This window comes from Microcebus murinus, chromosome X (genome assembly GCF_040939455.1).
Source record: "Microcebus murinus isolate Inina chromosome X, M.murinus_Inina_mat1.0, whole genome shotgun sequence".
Lineage (NCBI taxonomy): Eukaryota > Metazoa > Chordata > Mammalia > Primates > Cheirogaleidae > Microcebus > Microcebus murinus.
In genome coordinates, this window is record NC_134136.1 from 39,576,107 (window position 1) to 39,601,203 (window position 25,097).

At 42.9% G+C, this 25,097-nt stretch overlaps 1 protein-coding gene across 1 annotated transcript in view; it reads right to left on the reverse strand.

Annotated features, from left to right (window-relative positions):
- TRPC5 (transient receptor potential cation channel subfamily C member 5) overlaps positions 1-25,097 on the reverse strand; it is a 202,977-nt gene that overhangs the window by 34,270 nt on the left and 143,610 nt on the right. The window contains exon 7 of the mRNA XM_020284961.2: positions 21,238-21,433. Within this exon, the coding sequence (XP_020140550.1) occupies positions 21,238-21,433 (196 nt within the window). The remainder of the gene's footprint in view (positions 1-21,237; positions 21,434-25,097) is intronic.

Here is a 25,097-nt window from a genome sequence, read left to right on the forward strand (position 1 = left end):
TTATAAAAGGGAGAGTGACAGGCACAAACACAGCAAGAGCAGAACTGATAATAAGCCTTAAGGAGAAAGGCTCCTAGGAGTTTTGGGCCCTATGGTAGGCTGGGTAGAAGGATATTTTGGGCAGAAGGACATTTCAGGAGCCTTCACATTAACTAGTGGTTGCTTACTTCATTTGCATATAAGACCATCTCTGTTTCCCTTTGCTGGGAAAGCAACACAAATTGCTGTGACGTATATACCCGAAAGAAAAGGGAGAAATTTCATTTTCCCTGACACCTCAAGGGAAGTCTGCCTCTACCTAACATGGACTGCTTTATTCTCTTGGTTGAATTCAGGACATGCTTCTCAAATGTTGGTGTGTATCAAAATCATATGGGACATTTATTAAAAATGCAGATTTCTGGACCTCACCAGAAGTTACACATTGTGTTATATTTTTGCCATGGGGCTAATGCAATTTTTTAAAGATTTTAAAATCTTATAATTTTAACACCATTTTTGTTTCAATTCATTTAAAAAATATAAAGGAATCTTCAAAATATAGAAGTAATCCTCTCCTCCCTCAACCTATTGGAGTCCCTAAAGCAGAGATAGTCCCTTCAGTGTGTATTCCCATACCTTTCAATGTCCTTCCCTCTAACTAACTACATGTGTGCAATGTGGTCTAGTGGGGAGCCAATTCCCTTTCACTAAATAGTCAGTGATCCTCATCTCCTCCCTAACGTTTTCAGGTGGTTAGAATTTACTGTTCCAATCATTCTGGGGCCTGCTGGGAATTACTTTGTGATTGGTTTAGCTAGCACAGAGCTCATAACAACCTCTATTTAAATGTACAAACTCAGCTGCAAAACATCAGGGCCACAAAGAGAGCTGTCCCTCCAGCTCTAATTCACTGCCCATCCATTGCCCCCAAGACTCTCTTGCACCCTAGTACTTATGCCTCCCAAATAGCTCCTTTAACCCTTCCCACACTGCAAGAGTCCCTTCAGTGGGCATTACAAACAGGTCCTCCTCCCTACTGAACATGTACAGTGGTCTAGTGGGTGGCCATTATGTCTGTTTGTCCCTCACCCCCATCTTCAGGAATGAAGTGGCTGCTAATCCTTCTCCCCAATTATGGTTGCTAGGTGGTTGGAATTACTGCTGTGACTATTCAAGGACTTGTTGTGTGCTACTTTTTTACTGGTACCCACCTTCAAGCCCTTGTAACCACTTCAGCGCCCGTGAGCAAACTCAGGTGCTACACCTCAGGGCAAACTCATGCTCCGGCTCCATTCCAGTTCTCCTGCCCTGATGCTCCCAACTCCACCACTCCACCACTGATGCTGATGCTCCACACTCCACCACTGACACCAACCAATACCCTGTCTCGTTACTTAAAGAGAGATCCCAGCTATTTGCAGATGGGAAACAGAAAGCAGGGAAGGCATTATAGATTTGAGGTAGGCCTTAAGAGATAGGCAAGATAGCTCTAAGCAGAGATGGAGGGAAAGAACCCTCCAGAAAGAGGCAACAGTATGAAAAGTCAGGAAGAGTATAGAGGTTGAGCATGGCCTTTGAAGCCAAATGAACTAATTAGGATTATTATTATTTTTTTACATCAATGGTTTTCAAACTTCAGTGAGTATCAGATTCACCTGGAATGCTTGTGAAAATGCAGATTCCTGGGTCTCACTGCAGATCTATAAAAACTGATGCTCTGGGAGTGGGAAGCCCAAGAATCTTCATTGTTTAACAAGCTTCTTCGGGTGATTTTGATGCAGGCAGCTGTCGACCACACTTTCAGAAACACTAATTCAGGGATTCTACCTGCTGCTCCAGATATATTCAGCAGGCCAAAGCAGGTAAGCAGCAGCTCTTCTTTCTTCATACCTGTCCCTGTCATCCCCTGTCCATCCTCTTTCCATCTCTTTGTTGGCAGGACAGTGGAAAGTAAGTATAATTTGTGTATCCCTGGTGATCATGTTATCAGCCCATACAGCAAAATGAACAAAGCTAGCTTATCAGGCTACTATGGCAAGAAGATAATGGGGAGAAAGTGAAACAAAGAATTAAAAAACGTAGTCTCGGCCAGGTGCGGTGGCTCACGCCTATAATCCTAGCACTCTGGAAGGCTGAGGTTGGTGGATCGCTCAAGGTCAGGAGTTCGAGACCAGCCTGAGCAAGAGCAAGACCCCCATCTCTACTAAAAATATACAGAAATTAAATGGCCAACTAAAAATATATAGAAAAAATTAGCCAGGCATGGTGGCGCATGCCTGTAGTCCCAAGCTACTCAGGAGGCTGAGGCAGCAGGATTGCTTGAGCCCAGGAGTTTGAGGTTTCTGTGAGCTAGGCTGATGCCACAGCACTCTAGCTGGGCAACAGAGTGAGACTCTGTCTCAAAAAAAAAAAAAAAATGTAGTCTCCGAAGGCTTTCGTGATGTGTGCACCCACACATACAACCCAAAGAGATGACCTTCCAACTAATGAATGGGGAGAGGAAGTGGGGATAAAAAGGATATTAGGTGGTTATTCAGGCATGGCACTCTCTGGTCTTTCTAATGGAAAGCCGGCAGGCTGCCTTGCACTAGGAACCATAAAAGTGTCAGAACAAAAGACAATTGCAAATTGACCAATGCATTAGGTTGGTCTGCAGAAGGATCTCCCTTCTGTCTTCTGAAATGATCCTGCAAGGTCCTCACAAGCATCACTGGATTGTATTTAGAGAGACTGTCACCAACCAAGAGCATTTAGTATATAGAAGACATGTGTACTCATAAAAGCAATGCATGCCATAAACAATGAACCTCAATTATCTTTCCCTCTCTCATTCCAAGGGACATGGCAGGAAAAGTGGCAAACAAATTGGTGAGAACACTAGATCCCCAGCTTTCCTTCTGTGATCTACCTCTGACCTAGTCTATTGCCTTCAAAGAAGTCATTTACTTTCTGAGAGTCAGAATGAAATTTGGGCAGTTATTAATTACTAATTTCTCATGAAATCAATCATTAGGATTGCAGGGCTTCTTTAGTCCCCCACTAACTCCTCTTTAGTCATCTTGACAGTTTTGATTTTTATCTTTTTCTTCTCCTTCCTGTCTTACTGCAAGGTAGGGTGGTAGGTGGGGAGAAGGAAAAAAGAGGGTCAAGGGAATTAGAAGCTGGCAATATAGAAATGTGGTCTTTCCTATTAGACACCATCCTTCTCTATTGTTATGAAAAGAAAGTGGGGCCTCGATCAAGTAGGACACAGTATAAGTAAGTGTTTTTTTTGTTTTGTTTTGTTTTTTTTTTGTTTTTTGGAGACAGAGTCTTGCTGTGTTGTAGAGGTCCAGTGGCAGCATCATAACTCAGTGCAACATTAAACTCCTGGGCCCAAGCGATCTTCCTGCCTCAGCTTCCTCAGTAGCTGGGACTACAGGTGTACACCAACATGCCTGCCTAATTTTTCTATTCTTTTTCAGAGATAGGGGTCTTGGTCTTGCTCAGGCTGGTCTCAAACTCCTGGCCTCAAGCAATCCTCCTGCCTCAGCCTCCCAAAGGGCTAGGATTACAGGTATAAACCACCACATCCTGCCAATACAAGTAAGTTTTGATTGATGGATAGGATGGAGGGAGAAGTTCAGAGCAGGGCACCCTATGTAAAGTCAGAAAGAACAGCACTATAGAGGCCTCTGGGTAATCTAAAATATGTATATCATTGAGACTTGGAAATAAACCATGTTCCTTCCTTTAGGCCTGCAATTTATTACTGCAAAAAATATTCTTGTGATAGCTCAGGTGGTACTCAAGGGAAATAAGCTCCACCTTGGACTCCCAGGGCCCACTGAGCTCACATGGAGGAAGAATCCTCTCTACATTCTTAGACAGGGACTCTCTTAGTGCTTTCTGAGCTACTTCCCTCTCTACATAAGCGTTTTCCTACCAGTACCAAACAGATGGACCAGAAAATGAAATGTCAAGTGTTTAACCTGTCAGACTGCCAATGGGAAAGAGATACCAGACAGCCAGCACCTCACATTTGTCTAGAGCTTTATGCTTTTCCTAGCATGTTCACATACTTTCTTTCATCTGATTCTCACACCCACCCTGTGAAATTGGCAGGACACTGATCATTACCTTGCACACATGTGGCAACTGCAGTCTGGAGAGAAAATTTACTTCTCTAGGGTCACACATCTAGTTAGTGGTAAAGCGGATCTAGCATCTGAGTCTTCTGACTCCTGCTCCTATGCACGTCTGCCATTTACTTGCTTCGCTTACTATCTATGGAGATAATGCCTGGATAGGAGTATACCTCCCCGGATTCAGTATGATAATGGCTGGAGAGCCCAGCCTCTCTTTAGCATCCTACCACACACTCCACTTCCCATCACAAGTGCCAGCTAGCCTGACCTTCTTGTGTCCTCACTCCAAAACCCCTGTGCCTGGCCTTCACTCTCCTGCCAACACTTCTGAACCTTGGTATGGGCACAGCGATACCCACTGAATAAATGTTCCTTCTGCCCTCTCTCACATCCCCAGTGAAACTGCACCTCAAGGCTTAACTCCCCCAGAACATCCTTAGAATGACTGAAGGCATAAAGGCCTGGATAAAAGGAGAGGGATTAGGGGGAAATTTTTCTCTTATATATTTTATTTGTTTATTTTTCCTAGACAAAAACATAGAGCTGGCTCATTCTCATCTGTCAGTTCTCAGTTCAAATATCACCTCTTCAAAGAGACCTTCCCTGAGCAACCAATTTAGAGTGGGCTTCTCCATTATTCTATCTTACAGCACTCTGTTCTCTCATACCAATCATCACAAATAAATAACTTTAATGGATTCATCTCTTTTGCTTATTCTCAGGCTACCCCACTACAAGGAAAGCCTATTGAGGTTAGGAACTTTGTCTTGTTCAACTACTATAGTCCTACAGCCCAGTCCTAGGGTCTGGCACAAAGTAAGTAAGTGTATAGTCAATTTTGTAGAAGGAAGTAATTGAAGATCCAAAGGCAGATATGTAAATGAGGGGAGCATCAGTAATACTACCTACCACATTTCAAACATAGCATCTTATTTAAACTTTCTAACTGCTTAATGAGGCAGGTTCTGTTACTGTTTCCTTTTTATGGGCTGGGAAACAAAGTAAAGAAACTTGTCTAAAGACACACAGCTAGCAACTGTGGACCACGACTCACATCTGAATCTGGCTGACTCTAGAGCCCAAATTCTTAATCACTAACAATAGTGTCTTGGCCGGGCGCTGTGGCTCACGCCTGTAATCCTAGCTCTTGGGAGGCCGAGGCGGGCGGATTGCTCAAGGTCAGGAGTTCAAAACCAGCCTGAGCGAGACCCCGTCTCTACTATAAATAGAAAGAAATTAATTGGCCAACTGATATATATATAAAAAAAAAAAAAATTAGCCGGGCATGGTGGCTCATGCCTGTAGTCCCAGCTACTCGGGAGGCTGAGGCTGGAGGATCGCTTGAGCCCAGGAGTTTGAGGTTGCTGTGAGCTAGGCTGACGCCACGGCACTCACTCTAGCCTGGACAACAAAGCGAGACTCTGTCTCAAAAAAAAAACAAAAAAAAAAAACAAAAAAAAACAACAATAGTGTCTTTTGGGGAAGTGCACCAGGTATCAGGAAGATACTAGCAAAAGGTGTAGAAATGGAGACAGAGCCTGATGAAGGCTTTGAGATTTTGATGTACAGATCCCTCTACACACTCAGCCAGGCTTTTCATTGTCCAGGTTTCTCTGCTGCTTATGTTTCCTGCAGAAAAACCAGCTTTTTCTACTTCAGAAGTGACTTTTGCAGGAATCCAGCATTCAGCTATGCAGGTCATATACTGCACAATTCTGGGAGCATTATTCACAGCAGATGTGGTTGTCCTAAAGCCCACTGAACTGCTTGTTACCTTTTCTAGGTGTCTCTAGAGATGTAAATTGCGCCCTTCAATCAAGAAGGCACAGATCATTCTGCCTGCCTGTGTCTTTCAGTTGGGGAGTAGGGGAACGTTTTCCTTTGGGAGGACAGAAGGAATCATAAGGTCTGAGAGTGGTGGCTTGCTGAGTTCAACGTGCAGTTTTCAGAAATAACTGGCACTAAGATAATTAGGGCTTCCATTTCTGAGCCTAGACAGAAGAAAGAGGTATGTCTTATCATATGAGACATGGGAAAATATACTGGTGTGTTCCCAAGTTGGGATTGTTACTAGTCTCATGTACTCAGGTAGTCATAACGTGTCTTATAACTTCCTGCCTCACATAAAGGAACTTAACTTTTAACCTGCCAGGCTGTACTTCCATCTTCTAGATAGCTTCTAAATATCACTTCAGGTGTCACTGGACCTGAGTTCACCCTGAACAAATTGCTTGCATCCAGCTGACTCACAAGTTCTTGTGGAAAGAATGAATGAACAAATGAACAAATGTGTAACTCCAGGCAAATCTCAAACCTTGGAAGCCTGTTTCCTCATCTGTAACATGCAGGCAATAGTGCCTACTTTCACAGAGCTCTGGTGAGGATCAAATAAGATAATGTATGCAAATGTGCTTTGGAAAGTATTAAAGCACTGTATTAACTATAATTGTGGGCCCGGCACTGTGGCTCACACCTGTGATCTTAGCACTCTGGGAAGCCGAGGCAGGAGGATCACTCAAGGTCAGGAGTTTGAGACCAGCCTAAGTAAGAGTAAGACCCCGTCTCTACTAAAAGTAGAAAGAAATTAACTGGACAACCAAAACTATATAGAAAAAAATAACCAGGTATGGTGGCACACGTCTATAGTCCCAGCTACTTGGGAAGCTGAGGCAGGAGGATTGCTTGAGCCCAGGAGTTTGAGGTTGCTTTGAGCTAGGTTGATGCTGTAGCACTCACTCTAGCCTGGGCAACAAGAGCAAGACTCTGTCTCAAAAAAAAAAACACAAAACTATGAATATGAAATCCATCTTCTAGGCAAATTTTCTTTCAGTTAGATAATTCCTTTACCTCTTGCCATAGAAATTTATTGCTCTCCAAACACTAAACACTGGCAATGGATATAAATCCACATTATGTATTTTTTTAACATGGTTGACAAACTATAGATCAGAGATTTCCCCAAGCATATCCCTATCAATTAGTGAAAAAGTATTTACCGAGTACCTACTATGTGTCCTACATTTTACCAGGCACCAAGGTAATATAAAGAAAGTCTAAAGCATAGTCCCTGGCTTCATGGAGCTTTAGTTTACAAAAGTTGAAGAGAGATATATTTTGAAGCAACTAGAGTAGGAGTGGATAAACTATAGCTTGCAGGCTAAATCTGTGAGCTAAGAATGGTTTTATACATTTTTAAATGGTTGAAAAAAACTTTAAAAATAATATTGTTGACATTTAAAAATTATATGAATTTCAAATTTCGGTGCCCAGAAATAGTTTCATTGGCAGATAGCCATGCTCATTCATTTACGTATTGTCTATGACTGTTTTTGTGTTACAGAAGCAAAATTGGGCAGTTGAGACACAGATCTTATAGTTTCTCTACCCCAGTTGAGAAGATTCTAATCCTATTAGTACAGGCCTTTAATAATTTGTGTTGATTTTCTAATGAATAAGGAGGCCTACAATACTTTCTTTTCTTTCACCCTGGGAGATTCCTGATATGCCACATTTATTTGGAGGGGCTTTGAGATAAATACATTTCTTAACAAATCATCATGATGACCTCACAATTTTATAGGTCCAGGAATTCTATAAGTTCAAATATCCAGGGGAAATCAGGAAAGAGGACAGATGAAAAAGCAGAATCCTATAAGGGAAAAAAAGGGGTAAAAAAAGAAATACAGTGATTTTCCCCTCTCATTTTTACTCTTAGATTTTTTCTATTTTCTCTTTTAAACAAAAGCAGATTTACCCTGCCAGCAGAGATAATATCATTCTGCTGTCAGATTGTAAGTAAAAGTCAGGGTAATGCACTCGGCTGTAACCTCTGATGGTCCTCTGAGTATTTTGACTTCTGTGTTGTAACCAAAGGACTTTCCTGGCCCATTCTGCCTCTCACATTGAACCAGTCTACACCACAGGGCTTCAGTGATCACAGGAAGAGAGAGAGGCCTTATTAATAACTCAGAATGCACTTTTAGTTGTTTTTTTTTTTTTTTTTTTATTGTTCATTAGGACAAATTATACTTTTAGTTTTTAAACCTCAAGCTGCTCAAAAATTGTATCACTTAGCTTTCTTGTCAACTGATTCCTGGCACCCAGATCAATGATTATGAGAATACAGCAGAAGCCAAGAAGAATCACACTCCCGGACAATGACCTTTGGGTTGTGGGCATTTGACTTATCTACGAATGTTTGTAGCCTATGATGAGAACATTCAGAGAGCAAGCTTTAGGGGGGGGGGGGGCTAGGTCTTCCACAAGGAACAATTTTTTTTCTGAACCTCAGCTCTGAATTTTTTTTGAAATACAGTCATTTTTATCTCAGGAATGTCCATTGGTAATTGTTATTTTATGTAGTAGATGAAGGCACCTTTGGCTTGGGGACTATTGTACAAATCTGATCCTTTGCATATTGCTCTGGTGACATTTTTCCTTCAGTGTGCCTCCGATCTCTTTTGCTTGTTGGTATTTCCTCCCCAGTCTTCCCCAGCTGCATTTCCCTCATGGTGCCTCTCACTTGCTTGCCCTCATCTGAAAACCCGATCTCAGTAATGGATCAGGCATACTCATTTACACTGAGTCATAAGTGACCTGCTCACAGTTCAAAGAATATTTGCATTAAAATTTGGGGACAAAATCTTAAAAAGAGGAATTTCTGGATGGCAGCAGGAGGATATCTGTAAACCATTTAAAATTTTCTCCTAAACTTTATGTATGTTTCCTCATATGTGCTTTTTTCCTGTTCATATTCATCAGATTATCAAAGGAGTCCTTGACCCAAAAATGTTTAAGGGCAGTCTTGAGGTAAAGAAGCAAAATGCAAATAGTGAACTTTGAAATTGTAGTTCCTTGACTGTAGACTCCATGAGAACAAGGAGTGAGTCTGTCTTGTTCACCCATCACCTATTGTATCCCCACTGCCAAGAATGTAGTGTGGCATATAGTAGTTTCTCAATAAGTTTTTGTTGGCCTGTTTGTTGGCCGGGCGCAGTGGCTCATGTCTGTAATCCTAGCAGCCTAGGAGGCCGAGGCGGGTGGATTGTTTGAACTCCAGAGTTCCAGACCAGCCTGAGTAAGAGCGAGACTCTGACTCTACTAAAAATAGAAAGAAATTAATTGGCTAACTAAAAATATGTTGGGAGCTGTCCCGGACACGGGAGAGTTAAAGTGCGGTTGCTGCCCGGAATACTGGGGTCCTTGAGACATAGCACCTGGCGCCTTAACTCAGAGCTCTGACATTCTTGGCCTTTCTTCCAGCTCACGGAGGGTGCTGGAGATAGCAGTAGCAGTTATAGAAGGTCACTGAAGTAATCCTGTGCACACAGCCCTCGTAGATTATGGCCCACCCCCCGCCAGGCCCTGCACACTCCTTTCCCAGAATTGTTAATTATGCTTGGGTGCTCTTTTCCTTGAACTGTCTGAGTGATCATAGTTGAGTATTTGTAGCTGTTTTGATATCAGAAGAAAGTTAAGTTGTAGATTAGAAAACTTCTTAAGCAAGGAAAGGGGCTATCAAAGTGACGCATGGTTGAGAAAAAACAAGAACTGTTGTGTTTTCTGGTTTAATGAAGACATGTACCACCTGTTCCATTGCATTTCCCTTCTTCTTTGTTCTTATCTGTATAAATATAGCAACTGAAATAAACGAGGCGCAGCAGTCACCAAGGACTCCGTCCTCCCGTCCCCATCTTTTTGTTGTCTCTTCATTTCTCAGCCTCGCCCCCTAACTCCAGGTGCCGCATGTTGCCGGCTGGCTCCGGCAAAAATATATAGAAAAAATTAGCCGGGCATGATGGTGCATGCCTGTAGTCCCAGCTACTCAGGAGGCTGAGGCAGGAGGATTGCTTGAGCCTAGGAGTTTGAGGCTGCTGTGAGCTAGGCTGACGCCATGGCACTCTAGCCCGGGCAATGGAGTAAGACTCTGTCTCAAAATAATAATAATAATAATTATAAGTATTTGTTAAGTTCATTCATTTATCCAGCAGAGATATTTATGGTTAATTTGTTGTTAGGCAAATGAATGAAAAAGTAAAGGACATCAGCTAGCAGATGGGGAGAGGTATTCTTTGAACATTGAGACCTTTCTGTCACTGGCATAGTTGGTCTTGTTTCTGTTTGAATTACCCAAGATAGAATCTCTATGACAATTAGTGATGTTCCCGATGAATGTCTCAGGTGAAATCTGGGATACAGAGGAGCAGCTCAAGAATCTTGCCTATTTGGTTGCCCTTTAGCACAGGGAAAGAAAATCTACTTCATTTCATTTGTCCTCTTCCCATTTCCACTTGCATCTTTGTCAGTCACCAGAATCATTAGCAGGCAGCAGCAGGCATCAAAGGCTGTTGCTGCTTTTGGAAGCAGAAGCTGGTGCTCAGCAGAGACCTGTTGAAATATGCCCTGAGGGCCAGACAAGCCTGTAATCCTAGCACTCTGGGAGGCCGAAGTGGGAGGATCACTCAAGGTCAGGAGTTTGAAACCAGCCTGAGCAAGAGTGAGACCCCGTCTCTACTAAAAATAGAAAGAAATTAATTGGCCAACTAAAAATATATAGAAAAAATTAGCTGGGCATGGTGGTGCATGCGTGTAGTCCCAGCTACTTGGGAGGCTGAGGCAGGAGGATCGCTTGAGCCCAGGAGTTTGAGGTTGCTGTGAGCTAGGCTGACACCATGGCACTGTAGCCCGGGTAACAGAGTGAGACTCTGTCTCAAAAAAAAAAAAAAGAAAAAGAGATACACCCTGACAATTTTGAGACGAAGAGCTCTGGTCCCCAGCAGATGCAGGCTCTTAGCTCACTGACAAAATCAGGAGCAGGTAGGTAGGTATTGATGCAGAATGCCCAAGAACTCTGTTGCTGTCAGCCCACGAGGGGGGGGGGGGGCAGGCCAGGCCAGGATGCAGAGGTCCGTTTGAAAAGTTAGCCTTTGGTGCCCCCTGCAGCGTTTGCCCAGAGAATGCTCCTCCCTCCTCCCCAAAAGCTATGTATTGTACTGTCTATTTGCTGGTATGGATATATTGTCAAGAGCGGCTTTATGGATGCAAGAGCTGTCTAGGAGAGAACAGAGCTGAGATGTCCTGAGGCAGAATGAGTTTGGTAGTGCTGACCTATTTACCCTCTGTGAGTGTGGGTTGCTCCAGTGTTCATGTGGGACGGCTGGGAGCATTAGGTGCAGAGTTGAGAAGAAACAGGATGTGTGAAGTCTGACGGACACTCTAAAGGAGAAAAACAGTGTGTGTGTGGTTGGGGGGGGGAGTATCTCAGCTTAGGAAACAAGGCACTTGGTCTCCAGAACCAAGGGAAAGGCTCCTTAGAGGATCCCTATGGTTAGAATCCAGGGAACAGTCGGTGAGTCTGTCAACAAAGTGTACATGTGAAGCTGGGAAGTCTGAGGTTGGGTGGGGGTCCCATGCCACATGTGCAGCAGGGCCTGGGAGCTTGGGTCACCAGCAGGAAAGATGGAAGTATGGTACTGTTATTATTTTGAGTAAGTCAGATCTTATTAACCACTTCAGTACCAGCGTTGACTATAGTCGATAGCCACAGATGAACGCACACAGTGACTTTAGCCAACAGCTGTGACATGAAGGCGCACAGCCGAGTGTCAACTTTAGCCGACAGCCGTGATATGACTTTTCTAATTTTTCATTTATCAAAATAAACTGTGAACATTTAAAAATAACGCAATGAAAACATATATGTATATGTTACCTATTCTGATTTACATTACAAGTAAAGCTGCCTGTAAAGTAAAACAAGCTTTCAGTGCTTTCAAGCTTTCCTCATCACACAAGAGCAAGACGGATTCGTGGTCAATGCACAGCACACACTACCGTGCGGACTGTGAGTGCCGGCTGTGGGCAAGGTTTCGCAGCCAGTGAGCGCCGTACCAAAGTGGTTAAGAGTGTGTTCTTGGGCAAATCACTTTAATCTTTGTGCCTCATGTTCCTCACTTATAAAATGAAATTCAGAATAGTCCTACTTCATAAGGTTGTGAGGATTTAATGAGATAATATGCACAAAGGTTTTTTTCCAGTATCACTTGGCACATAATAAATGCTAAAGAAAAGGTTGTTGCTAATAATAGTTATAATGATAATAGATAGAAAGCACTTAGTCAATGCCTGACGTTTAATAAAGGCTTATCTACGGCCAGGCGCGGTGGCTCACGCCTGTAATCCTAGCTCTCTGGGAGGCCGAGGCGGGCGGATTGCTCGAGGTCAGGAGTTCAAAACCAGCCTGAGCAAGAGCGAGACCCCGTCTCTACTATAAATAGAAAGAAATTAATTGGCCAACTGATATATATATATAAAATTAGCTGGGCATCGTGGCACATGCCTGTAGTCCCAGCTACTCGGGAGGCTGAGGCAGGATTGCTTGAGCCCAGGAGTTTGAAGTTGCTGTGAGCTAGGCTGACGCCACGGCACTCACTCTAGCCTGGACAACAAAGCGAGACTCTGTCTCAAAAAAAAAAAAAAAAAAAAAAAAAAAAGGCTTATCTATATGCCAAATATTCTTATTTATTGTATTCCTATTACTAACTTCTCTAAGCCTTAGGGAACTGAGAAAGAGCTCAGCTTGGGCCTAGAGGAAGCGGCCTGGGGCTTGTTGAGGACAGGCAGTTAATCTGGGATGCTGTGCTGAACCAGGTAGAAAGCAGTATGAGGGTCCAGAATGGGGATTTGGGAAGCCACAAATCAGACCTCATCTCCTTTGGCAGGCTCTGAACCTTGTCATGTAGCTCCTAGAAATGTGACTCCTCTATATGCTTCTCCTCACAGCCAGGGCAAACTCCCTGTTGGGGCAGGGAGAACTTCATTACCATTTGAACAGAGAGTTTCCTAAGGAATCAAAGGATGTAAGGCAGAAAGGAGTGAGGCTAGCCCCTACAGTCTTACTATTTCCAATAAACACCAGGCCAATCCCCACTAGTGTGCAAGCTATTTCCTTGACAGAAATGAGATCTGAATCCCCTCCCCACTCTTCTGTCTTTCAAAATTTGCCTCTTCCATCAAGGCACCCATATACTTCCTAAATCTACCTCACAACAATCCAGCCAGATGGCTATTGGCTGAGATGCAGCCAGGAAAATAGAAATCACTCTAGGTCTTTCAAACCTAAGAGAGTTGATACAGTGACTGGTTACACAGATGATGGAGGAGCTGAGAAGCTAAACAGGGCACAGTGAAGCAACTCAGAGATCAGCAACAACAGGAAGCCCCTCTTATCTCTAGAGTTTGAGGGACAACAGGAAGAGGTAGTGTTACCATGGCCCAGACACTGGGGCTTTGTAGCAAGAGCTAGAGCCAAGATAGAGCTGCCATGCAAAAGCTGTGGCCAAGGAGGGAGGGCATGCCTGGTGGTAGTTTGAGGTGAGCCCAAGAGGAGATACAGCTGTTGCTGGAGGCACCACAACAAGTGAGTGAGGTTAGGAATGGGGTAGAAATATCCTAGCTTCTACCCTCCTCCTACCTTCTGATTGATCAAATCTGCCCAGAAACTGAAGGGCAAGGGATTGTGGAGAATGTAGGGTTTTTTTGTTTTTTTTTGATATACGAAATGGACCTTAGAGTAACCAGCAGATGAAAAGCCTAATTATCATTCCTGTTTTACAGAGAAGTCAAATGAGGCAGAAAGAGGTCAAGTTGTCCAAAACCACACTAAATGGAAGTCCAGGTTTTAAATCCAGGCAGTCTGATTACTCTTGAGCCCATGTGCTCTGTAATCACTGCTACTATACTCATGGTAATAGTGCTATTGCTATTTTACTTACGTCAGATTTTTCCCTCTAAACTACACTTTAAGCTTCCTAAAGGCGTCAACTGTGTCTTTCCCTTTATATAATTCATAGCAACTAGCCCTTGTGTCTTTTACAGAACCTACCAGAAAATCTAAGTTATTGATTAAAATGGGATTATCAGCAGGTTTTCATAGGTTCCACATTACCCAAGAGAGGTGACACTATTAAAATGTCCTCTTTTGTTCTGAATGTTTGCTTTCTCCTTAGTGAAATGTAGCAATCCCTGATCAGACTCCAGACAATGTTTTGGCAACAGGCAAAAGTACAAGCTGAGATGAGAAAAATAAATATCTAGATTTCTTGAGGGCATCCCAAAGGGAAGAGAGACAGTTATTAAAATTTGAAATGGCTCTGCTCCAATGTCATAAAATTCCTACAGCTTGAATTGAGCAATTCCTTCACCTGAAAAGAGGTTATACTATTTTTCAGATTTATTATAGCTTCCATAGTTTGGACTGTTCACTGGGACTGAAAGCAAGCAAGGTTTATGTTTTGTTCTGTTTTCTTAAAAATATGGCTCTTGGGAGCAGAAAGGCAGACAATGGTATGTTGGATGACGCATCAGTGATTCTTATCCTAGAAGAATTAGGGCAGACAGATATTGGGCCCTTTGTCTCCTTAGGATTAGAACAATCTCTTTCATCACTGGAACTGGTAGGATAAGGAGACTGAAAAGTTCAGAATTGTGATAAAACTGGGAAAGGAAAGAAGGTGTCCTAGGGTCCTTGTAGTAAAAAGTGCATCTCAGGTGCTTCTTGCCCTAAGGTAAGTGTCTATAGGATGGTAGAAGTCCCATGTGTGGGTCCTGGGGTTAGACTACTTCAATTCAAATCCAGACTGTGCCATTTACTAGCATATGACCTTATCAGCATATAGGGAATAATATAGTATTACAGAATATTATCCTGCTTTTTCTCCTATCTCTCTGGCTATTCTTTCTCAGTCTCTTTGGGCAATCTATCCCCATTTTTCCAACCTCTAAACATCAGAGTGCCCCAGGCTTCATTTTCAGGTCTCTTCTCTTTTCTCTCCACACTCATTCCCCTAGTAATCTCATCCAGTTCCATGACTTTAAATGCCATCCATATGCTTGTGACTCCCAAATCTCTATCTCTAGCTTGGACCCATCCTCTAGACCAGTAGACCACTGCCTACTCAATGCCTTCACTCGAATGTCTAATTGATATCTCCAACTCCACATTGTAAAACTCAACTCTGGATCTCTGCCCCCACCCCAAACACTCCCCACCTCTTGCAAATGCTCCTTTCCCACTCTTCCCCTTCTTGGTAATGGGCAGCTCCACCCTTCCAGTTACTCAGGCCAAAAATCCTTGGAGTCATCGTTGGTGTCATCCTCCTCTCTTTCACTCACATCCCACATCTATTCTATCTTCAAAATATATCTAGAATCTGACTACTTCTCATCACTGCCATCATGACCACCCTGGTTTAAGCCACCATTGGCTTTTGTCTGGGTTCATGCAATGGTTTCATAATTGGTTTCTCTGTCTTTGCCCCTACCCCACTCCACTCTATTTTCAATCAGACACAGCAAAATGCAAGTTAGATCATGTTCTTCTTCTGCTCAGAACGCACCCATGGCTCCCCATCATTCTCAGAGTAAAAGCCCAAGTCTTTACAATGGTCCATGAGGCCATATGTGATCTGTTCCTCACCCCCATTACCTCTCTGACCTCATCTCCCACTTCCTTTTTCTTCATTCACTCTATTCTAGTCACACTGGCCTTCACAAGACTGAAGTCAAGGTTTCAGTGTGGCTGAGCTCTTATCTGGAGGCTCTGGAGAAAAATCTGCTTCCAAATTCACTTATGTTGTTTATAGAATTAATTTCTATAATGAGAGCTGGGAGGGGGCCCTCCCATCTTTTAGAAGCTGCCTACATTTCTTGCCACTTGGCCTTCTCCATCTTCAAGCCAGCAACGACACATCAAACCTTCCTTGTGCTTCAGATGGTTGATGTCCTCTTCTGCTACCAGCTGGAGAAAACTTTGCTTTTAATGGACTCATGTGATTATATTAGGTCCGCCTAGATAATCCTCCTGATTAGTAACCTTAATTACTAACCTTAATTAGTAATTAGTAACCTTAATTACTGCAAAATCCCTTTGGCCACATGATGTAGCATAATCATAATTGTGATAGCTCATCATTTTCATAGTCTTGATGATTAGGGTGGGAAATCTGGGGTGAGCATTTTAGGGTTCTGCCTACTAAGGTGATATTCAGTCTGTTGAAGAAATCAATCAATCCAGATGTAGGCCAGCTATAGTACTGGAACAGAGTCATGGATACTACCTTCTCTTCCAAATTATGAGAATTTACTGGATTGAGAGGAGGTCTGGGGGTGTCCCAGAGGGGACAGCTGGAGTGGCAGCTATTTACAAACTGACATGGAAATATTTCAGTATTTTAACAACTGAGTAGCCATATCAGTGCATAGAAGTTGGCTATTAGTCTTGACTAAAGGGTTAAAAATCATGGTGTAGGCCGGGCGTGGTGGCTCATGCCTGTAATCCTAGCACTCTGGGAGGCCGAGGCGGGTGGATTGCTCGAGGTCAGGAGTTCAAAACCAGCCTGAGCAAGAGCAAGACCCCCGTCTCTACTATAAATAGAAAGAAATTAATTGGCCAACTAATACATATAGAAAAAATTAGCTGGGCATGGTGGTGCATGCCTGTAGTCCCAGCTACTTGGGAGGCTGAGGCAGGAGGATTGCTTGAGCCCAGGAGTTTGAGGTTGCTGTGAGCTAGGCTGATGCCACGGCACTCACTCTAGCCTGGGCAACAAAGTGAGACTCTGTCTCAAAAAAAAAAAAAAATCATGGTGTAGTGTGTGAATTGCTGCTTTGAGAGTCCAGGCTGTGAGAGTCTGAAGTTGTCCTGGATGACTGGGGGTGGGTAGGAGACCACTTCCCCTCCTTGGCACTTCAGTGGTATGCGACAGCTTTCTCTAGCCTTGCCTACTATCTTTGCAGTGCCAGGTTTGTTCAGATGAATATCTTCATTTGCATGGCTGTCTTCTGTAGTGGGAGAGTCCATCCATCATCTTAGCTTTCAAATGCTGCCACCCTCAGGGAGATAACCAACCCTATGTATTTGGGCTCTTCCCCAAGCCACCCAGCAGGTGTGGCTCAGTGAGGCAAGTGCTATTTACTTATATTCAGTATTAGAGTGAATATTCCACAGCAGCCAAAGAAAGCAAGGGTTCTTATTAACTTGCTGAAGGAGGCTTTATCATAGACCATCATGAGCCCCGTATTTTGTGATGACTGGTCTCGGGCAACAAAGATGTTCCTTGTAGGTGGGGTAGGAGGTAGGAATAGGGCTTAAGGTAAATGAACTTTGTGGGACTGGTGTATCTCTCCCACCTGATATTTTTTAATGGATGCATCTTATTAAAATGGCCTAAAAAGAAGCTTTTCTTGTGCATATATGGCAAGAACAGCAATAACAAGGTGGCTGTGTTGATAAAGTGTCACTGAGGGTAATAAACAGCTTGAGGGAGACATAAGGATAAAGGCAATTTCTAATAATAATATACAATATGGGCCAGGTGCGGTGGCTCACGCCTGTAATCCTGGCACTCTGGGAGGCTGAGGCAGGCGGATCACTCAAGGTCAGGAGTTGGAAACCAGCCTGAGCAAGAGCAAGACCCCGTCTCTACTAAAAATAGCAAGAAATTAATTGACCAACTAAAAATATATATAGAAAAAATTAGCCGGGCATGGTGGCGCATGCTTGTAATGTGGCATTACATGCCAAGTGGCATTACAAGTGCATGCTAGCTACTCGGGAGGCTGAGGCAGGAGGATTGCTTGAACCCAGGCGTTTGAGGTTGCTGTGAGCTAGGCTGACCCCACGGCACTCTAGTCTGGCAACAGAGTGAGACTCTGACTCAAAAAAATTTTTTTTTAAAAATCTACAATATGGCTAGCTTTACCTGCTGATACTGGCTGGGACCACAAAGCACAGGCCTGGAGTGATCCCTGCTTCACCATGTCTTGAGAATAACTCTATACACTACAGGGGTGGAGCCTCCTCTCGCATAGAAATACATATTGCAGGCCGGGCGCGGTGGCTCACGCCTGTAATCCTAGCACTCTGGGAGGCCGAGGCGGGCGGATTGCTCAAGGTCAGGAGTTCAAAACCAGCCTGAGCGAGACCCCGTCTCTACCATAAAAATAGAAAGAAATTAATTGGCCAACTAATATATATATATATAAAAATCAGCCGGGCATGGTGGCTTGTGCCTGTAGTCCCAGCTACTCGGGAGGCTGAGGCAGGAGGATCGCTTGAGCCCAGGAGTTTGAGGTTGCTGTGAGCTAGGCTGACGCCACGGCACTCACTCTAGCCTAGGCAAGAAAGCGAGATTCTGTCTCAAAAAAAAAAAAAAAAAAAGAAATACATATTGCTACAGAGCCATATATCCACATCATCAGTAGCTCTGAATCCTGTATGGATCATTGAGAAAGTGCTCAACCCTTCAAAGTATTGCTATTACTTGGTGTTCTTGAGCCCTGTCCTAGAACGTACACAGAATAGATTCACAGTGAGGCACATTGACAACTGCATCTCTACATAGACTGAGTCAACCTGTGATACCTTTTGAAGTAGGAGAAATTTGTTTTCCCTTTCCGTAACCTTCCCCCCTGCAATATTTGGGCCCTTCTAAAAACTGCATTGACTACTGAAGTAGAGATATTGCAAATGGAATTAAACCTACCTGCTGGTCATTACCACTTAAGAAGATCCCCATATTTTTGGAATCGGGTTGCCCAATTTTGGGATCCCACTAGATACATTTCCAAATGGTAAAAAACATGCTCCCAGCGGATCCGAAAGCAGCAGGTACTATTCAGAATGGTTGCCCATGACTCTGGATGTATGAGATGGTATAGACCCCATTCTAGCCATCTACCCCGGGCTCTGTCCCAAGCCAAGGTGTTTTCTTCAGGTGCAGCAGCAGCTGGCATTAAAACAAAACCTACTACCAGCAGGTGGTGACAGGAGAGCTGGAGTTGATTATTTCCACCCTTCCTAGAAAATGTCACTGAGCTCAGTGGGAAACACCACAGCCTGGCATTAAGTGACAAGAAAATATCTCCCTTTTCTACTGTCACAAGGAACACTCAGCTGCCAGACATCCAGTGAGAAAACTACAAATGCTTTAGCATGAATATTGTCATCTTTGGCAGCGGTAGAGTATAGGATGCCAGGCATAAAGGGTGGAAAAGTCAAGTCCTGAAATTGCATGCCTGCCCCCACCCCATTATAGAGACAGATTAAGAGTGAGCATAGATAGTTTGGAATTCTTGGTCTAGTTGGGTTTGAATGAGAGAGGGAGAGGGAGAGAGAGATTGAGAATATGAAACTGAATTATATTCCATTTCAAATGCAACAGGTGAACAGAATTTCAGAGCTAGCATGGACCTTATGTGCCTATCCTGTTCATCTGTAGACACCCAGACTCACAGGATATCAGAATTTGTAAGGATATTATTAAAGGTCATTGATTTTCAACTTCCTCACTTTTGGGATGAAGAAACTGAGGCCCAACGGGGGAACGTAAGTTATTTAAGGTCATTCAGTTATACATGACAAAACCAGGACTAGAGACCCTGGTTTTTAAACTTATAATATTTTTTCAATATAGTCCCCTCCCTTCTCTACCACCTAAATACCTAATATCTAAACCATCCTAGTAGAAATTTTATATCCTAGTTTTTTAAACTCTCCAATGACAGAAATTCTACAAACTCATCTGTGAGAATATATTTCATTGGCATTTATAGTTAGAAAGTTCTTCCAAATAGGTGACTCAAAAGTCTCCTGCTGCAATATACATCTGTTCCTTTTTGGTCTGTCTTTAGTGGAAATGGATCACAGATGTTCACCATTACCAATAATATTTAAGACGCGTGTGTATGTATTTGCATGTATGTGTATGTATATGTAACCAATAATTTAAGCTTCTTTTCTGTAGCTTAAATGACTCCTTAGTGTCAAACAAAATTTGAGAAATGGCATCTAGGAAGGAAAACAAGACTTGGGTTTTTTGATTCTGTGCCTTCTGTGCCACAACAGAACTTTCAACATATACCGCCGGGCGCGGTGGCTCATGCCTGTAATCCTAGCGAGGCCGAAGTGGGTGGATTGCTCAAGGTCAGGAGTTCGAAACCAGCCTGAGCAAGAGCGAGACCCCGTCTCTACTAAAAATAGAAAGAAATTAATCAGCCAACTAAAAGTATATATATAAAAAATTAGCCGGGCATGGTGGTGCATGCCTGTAGTCCCAGCTACTTGGGAGGCTGAGGCAGGAGGATTGCTTGAGCCCAGGAGTTTGAGGTTGCTGTGAGCTAGGCTGACGCCATGACACTCACTCTAGCCTGGGCAACAAAGTGAGACTCTGTTTCAAAAAAAAAAAAAAAAAAAACCATATAGAGGCACATGCTAGAAAAAAACAAAAACAAAAAGCTTTCAACAGACTGATCCAGAGGGAGTGATCTAGCATTGTACCAGGAACTAAACATCCAAAATCACTGATACCCAACTAAACAGAACCTCAGATAACCAGAACTCCTTTGCTAATACTCCATTTCAAGAAACAATAGGCAAATTATAAGAAAATATGCCAAGGTTAGGTATTTACTTTGGCATCAACAACCAGGGTAGGACCTGAACTGATTCCATATCCAATACATTTACCATTTCTCATCTAGGATAATAAAAAATTCTGATCTAAATGATAACATAATGGTCAAAAAAACATTCAACAGTGGACTCTACTTAAGGGTGCCTAATAGCAGGGTGCAGTTACTCATATATACTTGATCAAAAAATAGCTACTTTCTCTCTGAGAAGGTCATCCTTGTCAATAGAATTTTCAGTTTTGGGAGGGAGATGTTTGCAGTAAAGAGGGAGATAGGGCCCTCCTGCCTAGAGAACCAGATAAGCTGGATTAATCCCAGAGATCAGTGAAGTGGTATGTTGTAGCCAAATTGTGGTCAAACCCCTGAATTTTCCTTCTCAAGGCAAGAAGATGGATTCAGACATTTTAAAATATTTTTAACAGTAGCCAGAAAGTCTTATTAACTAGAACAACCTATTCTAGATGACAAAATTCAATAGACTAAGAGTCTAAACCGAATTGCCTTGGAAAGAAAGAATTCAGTCTAACGATTGGGAAAGGTACTATAATTTAATTTAGGCAGACGGACTCTTTCATTGAGCTTCCTTCCCGGGGGCTCCACGCCAATGTGACACCTCCTATAACCCAAGTAAACACTCTTGTAAAGCAAGGCTACTCACGGCAATGAGCTGGTAGGAATTGTTCATCATGGCAATCAGCATGTTCAGCAGCACTACCAGAGAGATGACATTGTACGTCCCAAACATGGTAGCTCCCACAAACTCGGTGAACTCGTGTCTGGCTTTCACATTGGTGACATATAGATTTAAAAGACCAAATACAGACCAGAAGAGTGACTGAAGGGTCTCAAAGAGCCTAAAAGAGATCAAAGAAAGAACAGGTTAGTTAATTCTCTAGGAAGAGCAAGAAAAGAGAGAAAACATAAGGTGACCTGCTGAATAAGGGGGCTGCCAGACTTGCAACAGGTAGACTGATGAGCTCACATACTGTGGTTTTTTCCCTAACACAAACCAGCCAGGTCGGTTTATTTATTTGTTGCCAGTTCTATGACTTCTACTCTGCTTTTCTACCTGAAATTCCATCTTTCTCTTCTCAGCCTAGGCATAGCCTAAACATTTTCAAGGCTTCTTTCAAGAGCTACTTCCTCTATCAATCTTTCTCTTCCATCTTCAGATCATGTGATTTACCACCTTTCTATTTACGCAGAGGCAGTAAATGCAGTGGTTAACCACTTCGGTACCAGCGTAGACTATAGTCGACAGCCACAGATGAACGCGCACAGCGACTTTAGCCGTGACATGAAGGCGCACAGCCAAGCATCGACTTTAGCTGACAGCTGTGACATGACTTTTCTAATTTTTCATTTATCAAAATAAACTGTGAACATTTAAAAATAACGCAATGAAAACATATATGTATATGTTCCCTATTCTGATTTACATTACAAGTAAAGCTCCATGTAAAGTAAAACAAGCTTTCAGTGCTTTACAGCTTTCCTCATCACACAAGAGCAAGACGGATTCGTGGTCAATGCACAGCACACACTACCGTGCGGACTGTGAGTGCCGACTATGGGCAAGGTTTGTGGCCGGTGAGCCCAGTACCTAAGTGGTTAAGAATATGGTGATTGAGTTAGATTGCACTGGGTTAAAAATCCCAGCTCTGACACTTGCTAGCTAGGGGAACGTGAGAGCAAGTTACCATTTTTGATACTTCTTTTGTGGCCCTCACATGGCCCAAATGGTGTTAGGCTCTGTGGAGGGACTTGAGGGTTTTCAAATTAACACTTTATATAAATTATTAATATATATAACCAACTATTATTGAGAACTTACTATATATCAGCATAAAGTTTTAGGTACTTTTACATACATTATCACTGTGATCCTCTTAAATTTTATTGTTGCTAAAGAGGAAGCTGATGCTCAGAGATCGAATGACTTTCCAGAGGACCCCTAGCTAGTAAATGCTGAGCCAGAATTCAAATCCAGGTCTGTCTGGCCTCCCCAAACCACTGCATTGGTCTATTATTTGATGGCTTCACAAATTATTGTTTCCTTTCATAGTCTCCACATCCAAACATGTAACTACAAAAATATGCTTTTGGTATCTTGAGTTTCTTTTGTCTCATATTCAGAAATCTGCATACAGCAATACAGTGCAGCCAGCTCATGGGGGGCACATAACAACCATTTCTCAAACCCATGGAAGCCGTGTAGAACATAAGAAATGCTACTTTAAGAATGAATATACTCTTCCAATTTGCTTGAAATGTGTTGTTCTTAAGGAGCCTAATGTATTTTGAGAGGCTTAGGGATTTGTTCTTGGGGGTGAGTGGGAAGTGTTTTAAAAGTTCCTCTGTCTGAAAATGGTCTTTCCCCAGATCTTTACATGGGTGTCTTCTTATCACCAAGGTATCAGCTCAAATGTCACTTCCCAGAGACGCTTTCCTTGGTTGCTTTACCTAAAGTAGCCTTATCAGTTATTCTCTATCCCATTGTCTTGTCTAATTTTCTTTGTAGCACTTGAGACTTCCCAAAATTATATTAAGTAATTTTTGTTTTAAATGGTTATTTTCTATTCCTCTCCACTAGAAGGTAAGCTTTATGAGGGCAGAAACAGACAGCCACTTTGTACCTGGCACATACTAGGCACACAATAATATTTGTTGAGTAAATGAATGAATACATGTTAACTATTACTATTATTTTTTTTATTTTTATTTTTTTTTTGAGACAGAATCTCACTTGTTGCCCAGGCTAGAGTGAGTGCCGTGGCGTCAGCCTAGCTCACAGCAACCTCAAACTCCTGGGCTCAAGCGATCCTCTTGCCTCAGCCTCCCGAGTAGCTGGGACTACAGGCATGCGCCACCATGCCCGGCTAATTTTTTCTATATATATTAGTTGGCCAATTAATTTCTTTCTATTTATAGTAGAGACGGGGTCTCGCTTTTGCTCAGGCTGGTTTTGAACTCCTGACCTCGAGCAATCTGCCTGCCTCAGCCTCCCAGAGTGCTAGGATATTACTGTTATTAAAGTAGAGAAAATCTGAATCCCATTGACAGCTGCAGAGTCAGTGGGCTGCACAAAGGGAGCTGTTTCATTTTGATGAAGGCTGTGCTCCGCACTGACCTGACGCTTAGGGAGCCTGCTTCAGGGCTGCCTGGGCATCATGCACATGGTCCTTCTCAACCTGTTAAATGGCTCTTCTCTGATCATCATAAATAACTTCCATGACCCCCTTCAGCATCACATTGCTTGTGAACTAACCCAGAAGGAAGAAATTTGGTATTTGTTTGATGAAAGTAAGCGCCAATTGTGAAGCACTTAAGAATTAACAGTAAGATGAGGCTGGGCGAAATGGCTCACGCCTGTAATCCTAGCACTCTGGGAGGCCAAGGCGGGCAGATCGCTCAAGGTCAGGAGTTTGAAACCAGCCTGAGCAAGAGCAAGACCCTGTCTCTACTAAAAAAAAAATAGAAAGAAATTAGCTGGCCAACTAAAAATATATAGAAAAAATTAGCCGGGCATGGTGGCACATGCCTGTAGTCCCAGCTACTCAGGAGGCTGAGGCAGGAGGATTGCTTGAGCCCAGGAGTTTGAGGTTGCTGTGAGCTAGGCTGACGCCACAGCACTCTAGCCAGGGCAACAGAGACTCTATCTCAAAAAAAAAAAAAAAAAAAAAAAGAATTAACAGTTAGATGAGAATCTGGAGTGCAGGGGCCAGGGCACAAGAACCAGAAAATATGGCAAGTCAGACCTATCACAGGATCTAAATTTCCAGGACAGTCTATCAAGTCAGGGCCAAACCATACCATGCATCACAGAGCCAGGCAGAGGGTCAACATATAAGGAAGATATTGGGTTCAGAAATCTGGCCCTGCTAGGATGGCACAGCCAGGACCTGGTGATGTCCATTACATATCATAGGTCAGGGAAGGCAGGAGGCCAGCAATGGCACAAGCAGCTAGCACAGCAGCTGGGTAACAGAATTCGGGGCAGATGTGGTTCAAAATAAAAGAAAGCAGCTGATATAAATAGGAATAATAGTCTGAGGAGCCAGAGTTCCTCGAAGCTGAATGACTTCCAACATAGAATGCATTCAATATGTGTTTGTTGATTGCTTGACAGACACCAAGGCCACAAACCAGGACAAGTATGTCATTAATATGTTGGCAGGACCTTACTGAATTGGTTGCTTCTCCTGAATGGATGATGTTATCCTCCTTCACTTCCACCTCTACAACAATTAAAATTGCAATGGTTTATGTGTGTAGAGTGTAGAGTTATAAGTGTAGAGTTTATTGGTAGTTTTTCCATTGACTGATACAAAGATTCCCTAAAAGTGAAAGTCTGGGCATTTAAAATCTACCCTCAGCTATGGTGATAATCAAGTCAAAGAGACCGTGTGGATAAAATTGTACAAGAGGGGAAGAGCATAGGGGTGGGGCCAGGAAAGATCATTCCTCAATTTTGGTGGTTGGTAGTGAGAATGCCCTCAACATGGTATACGAAATGCT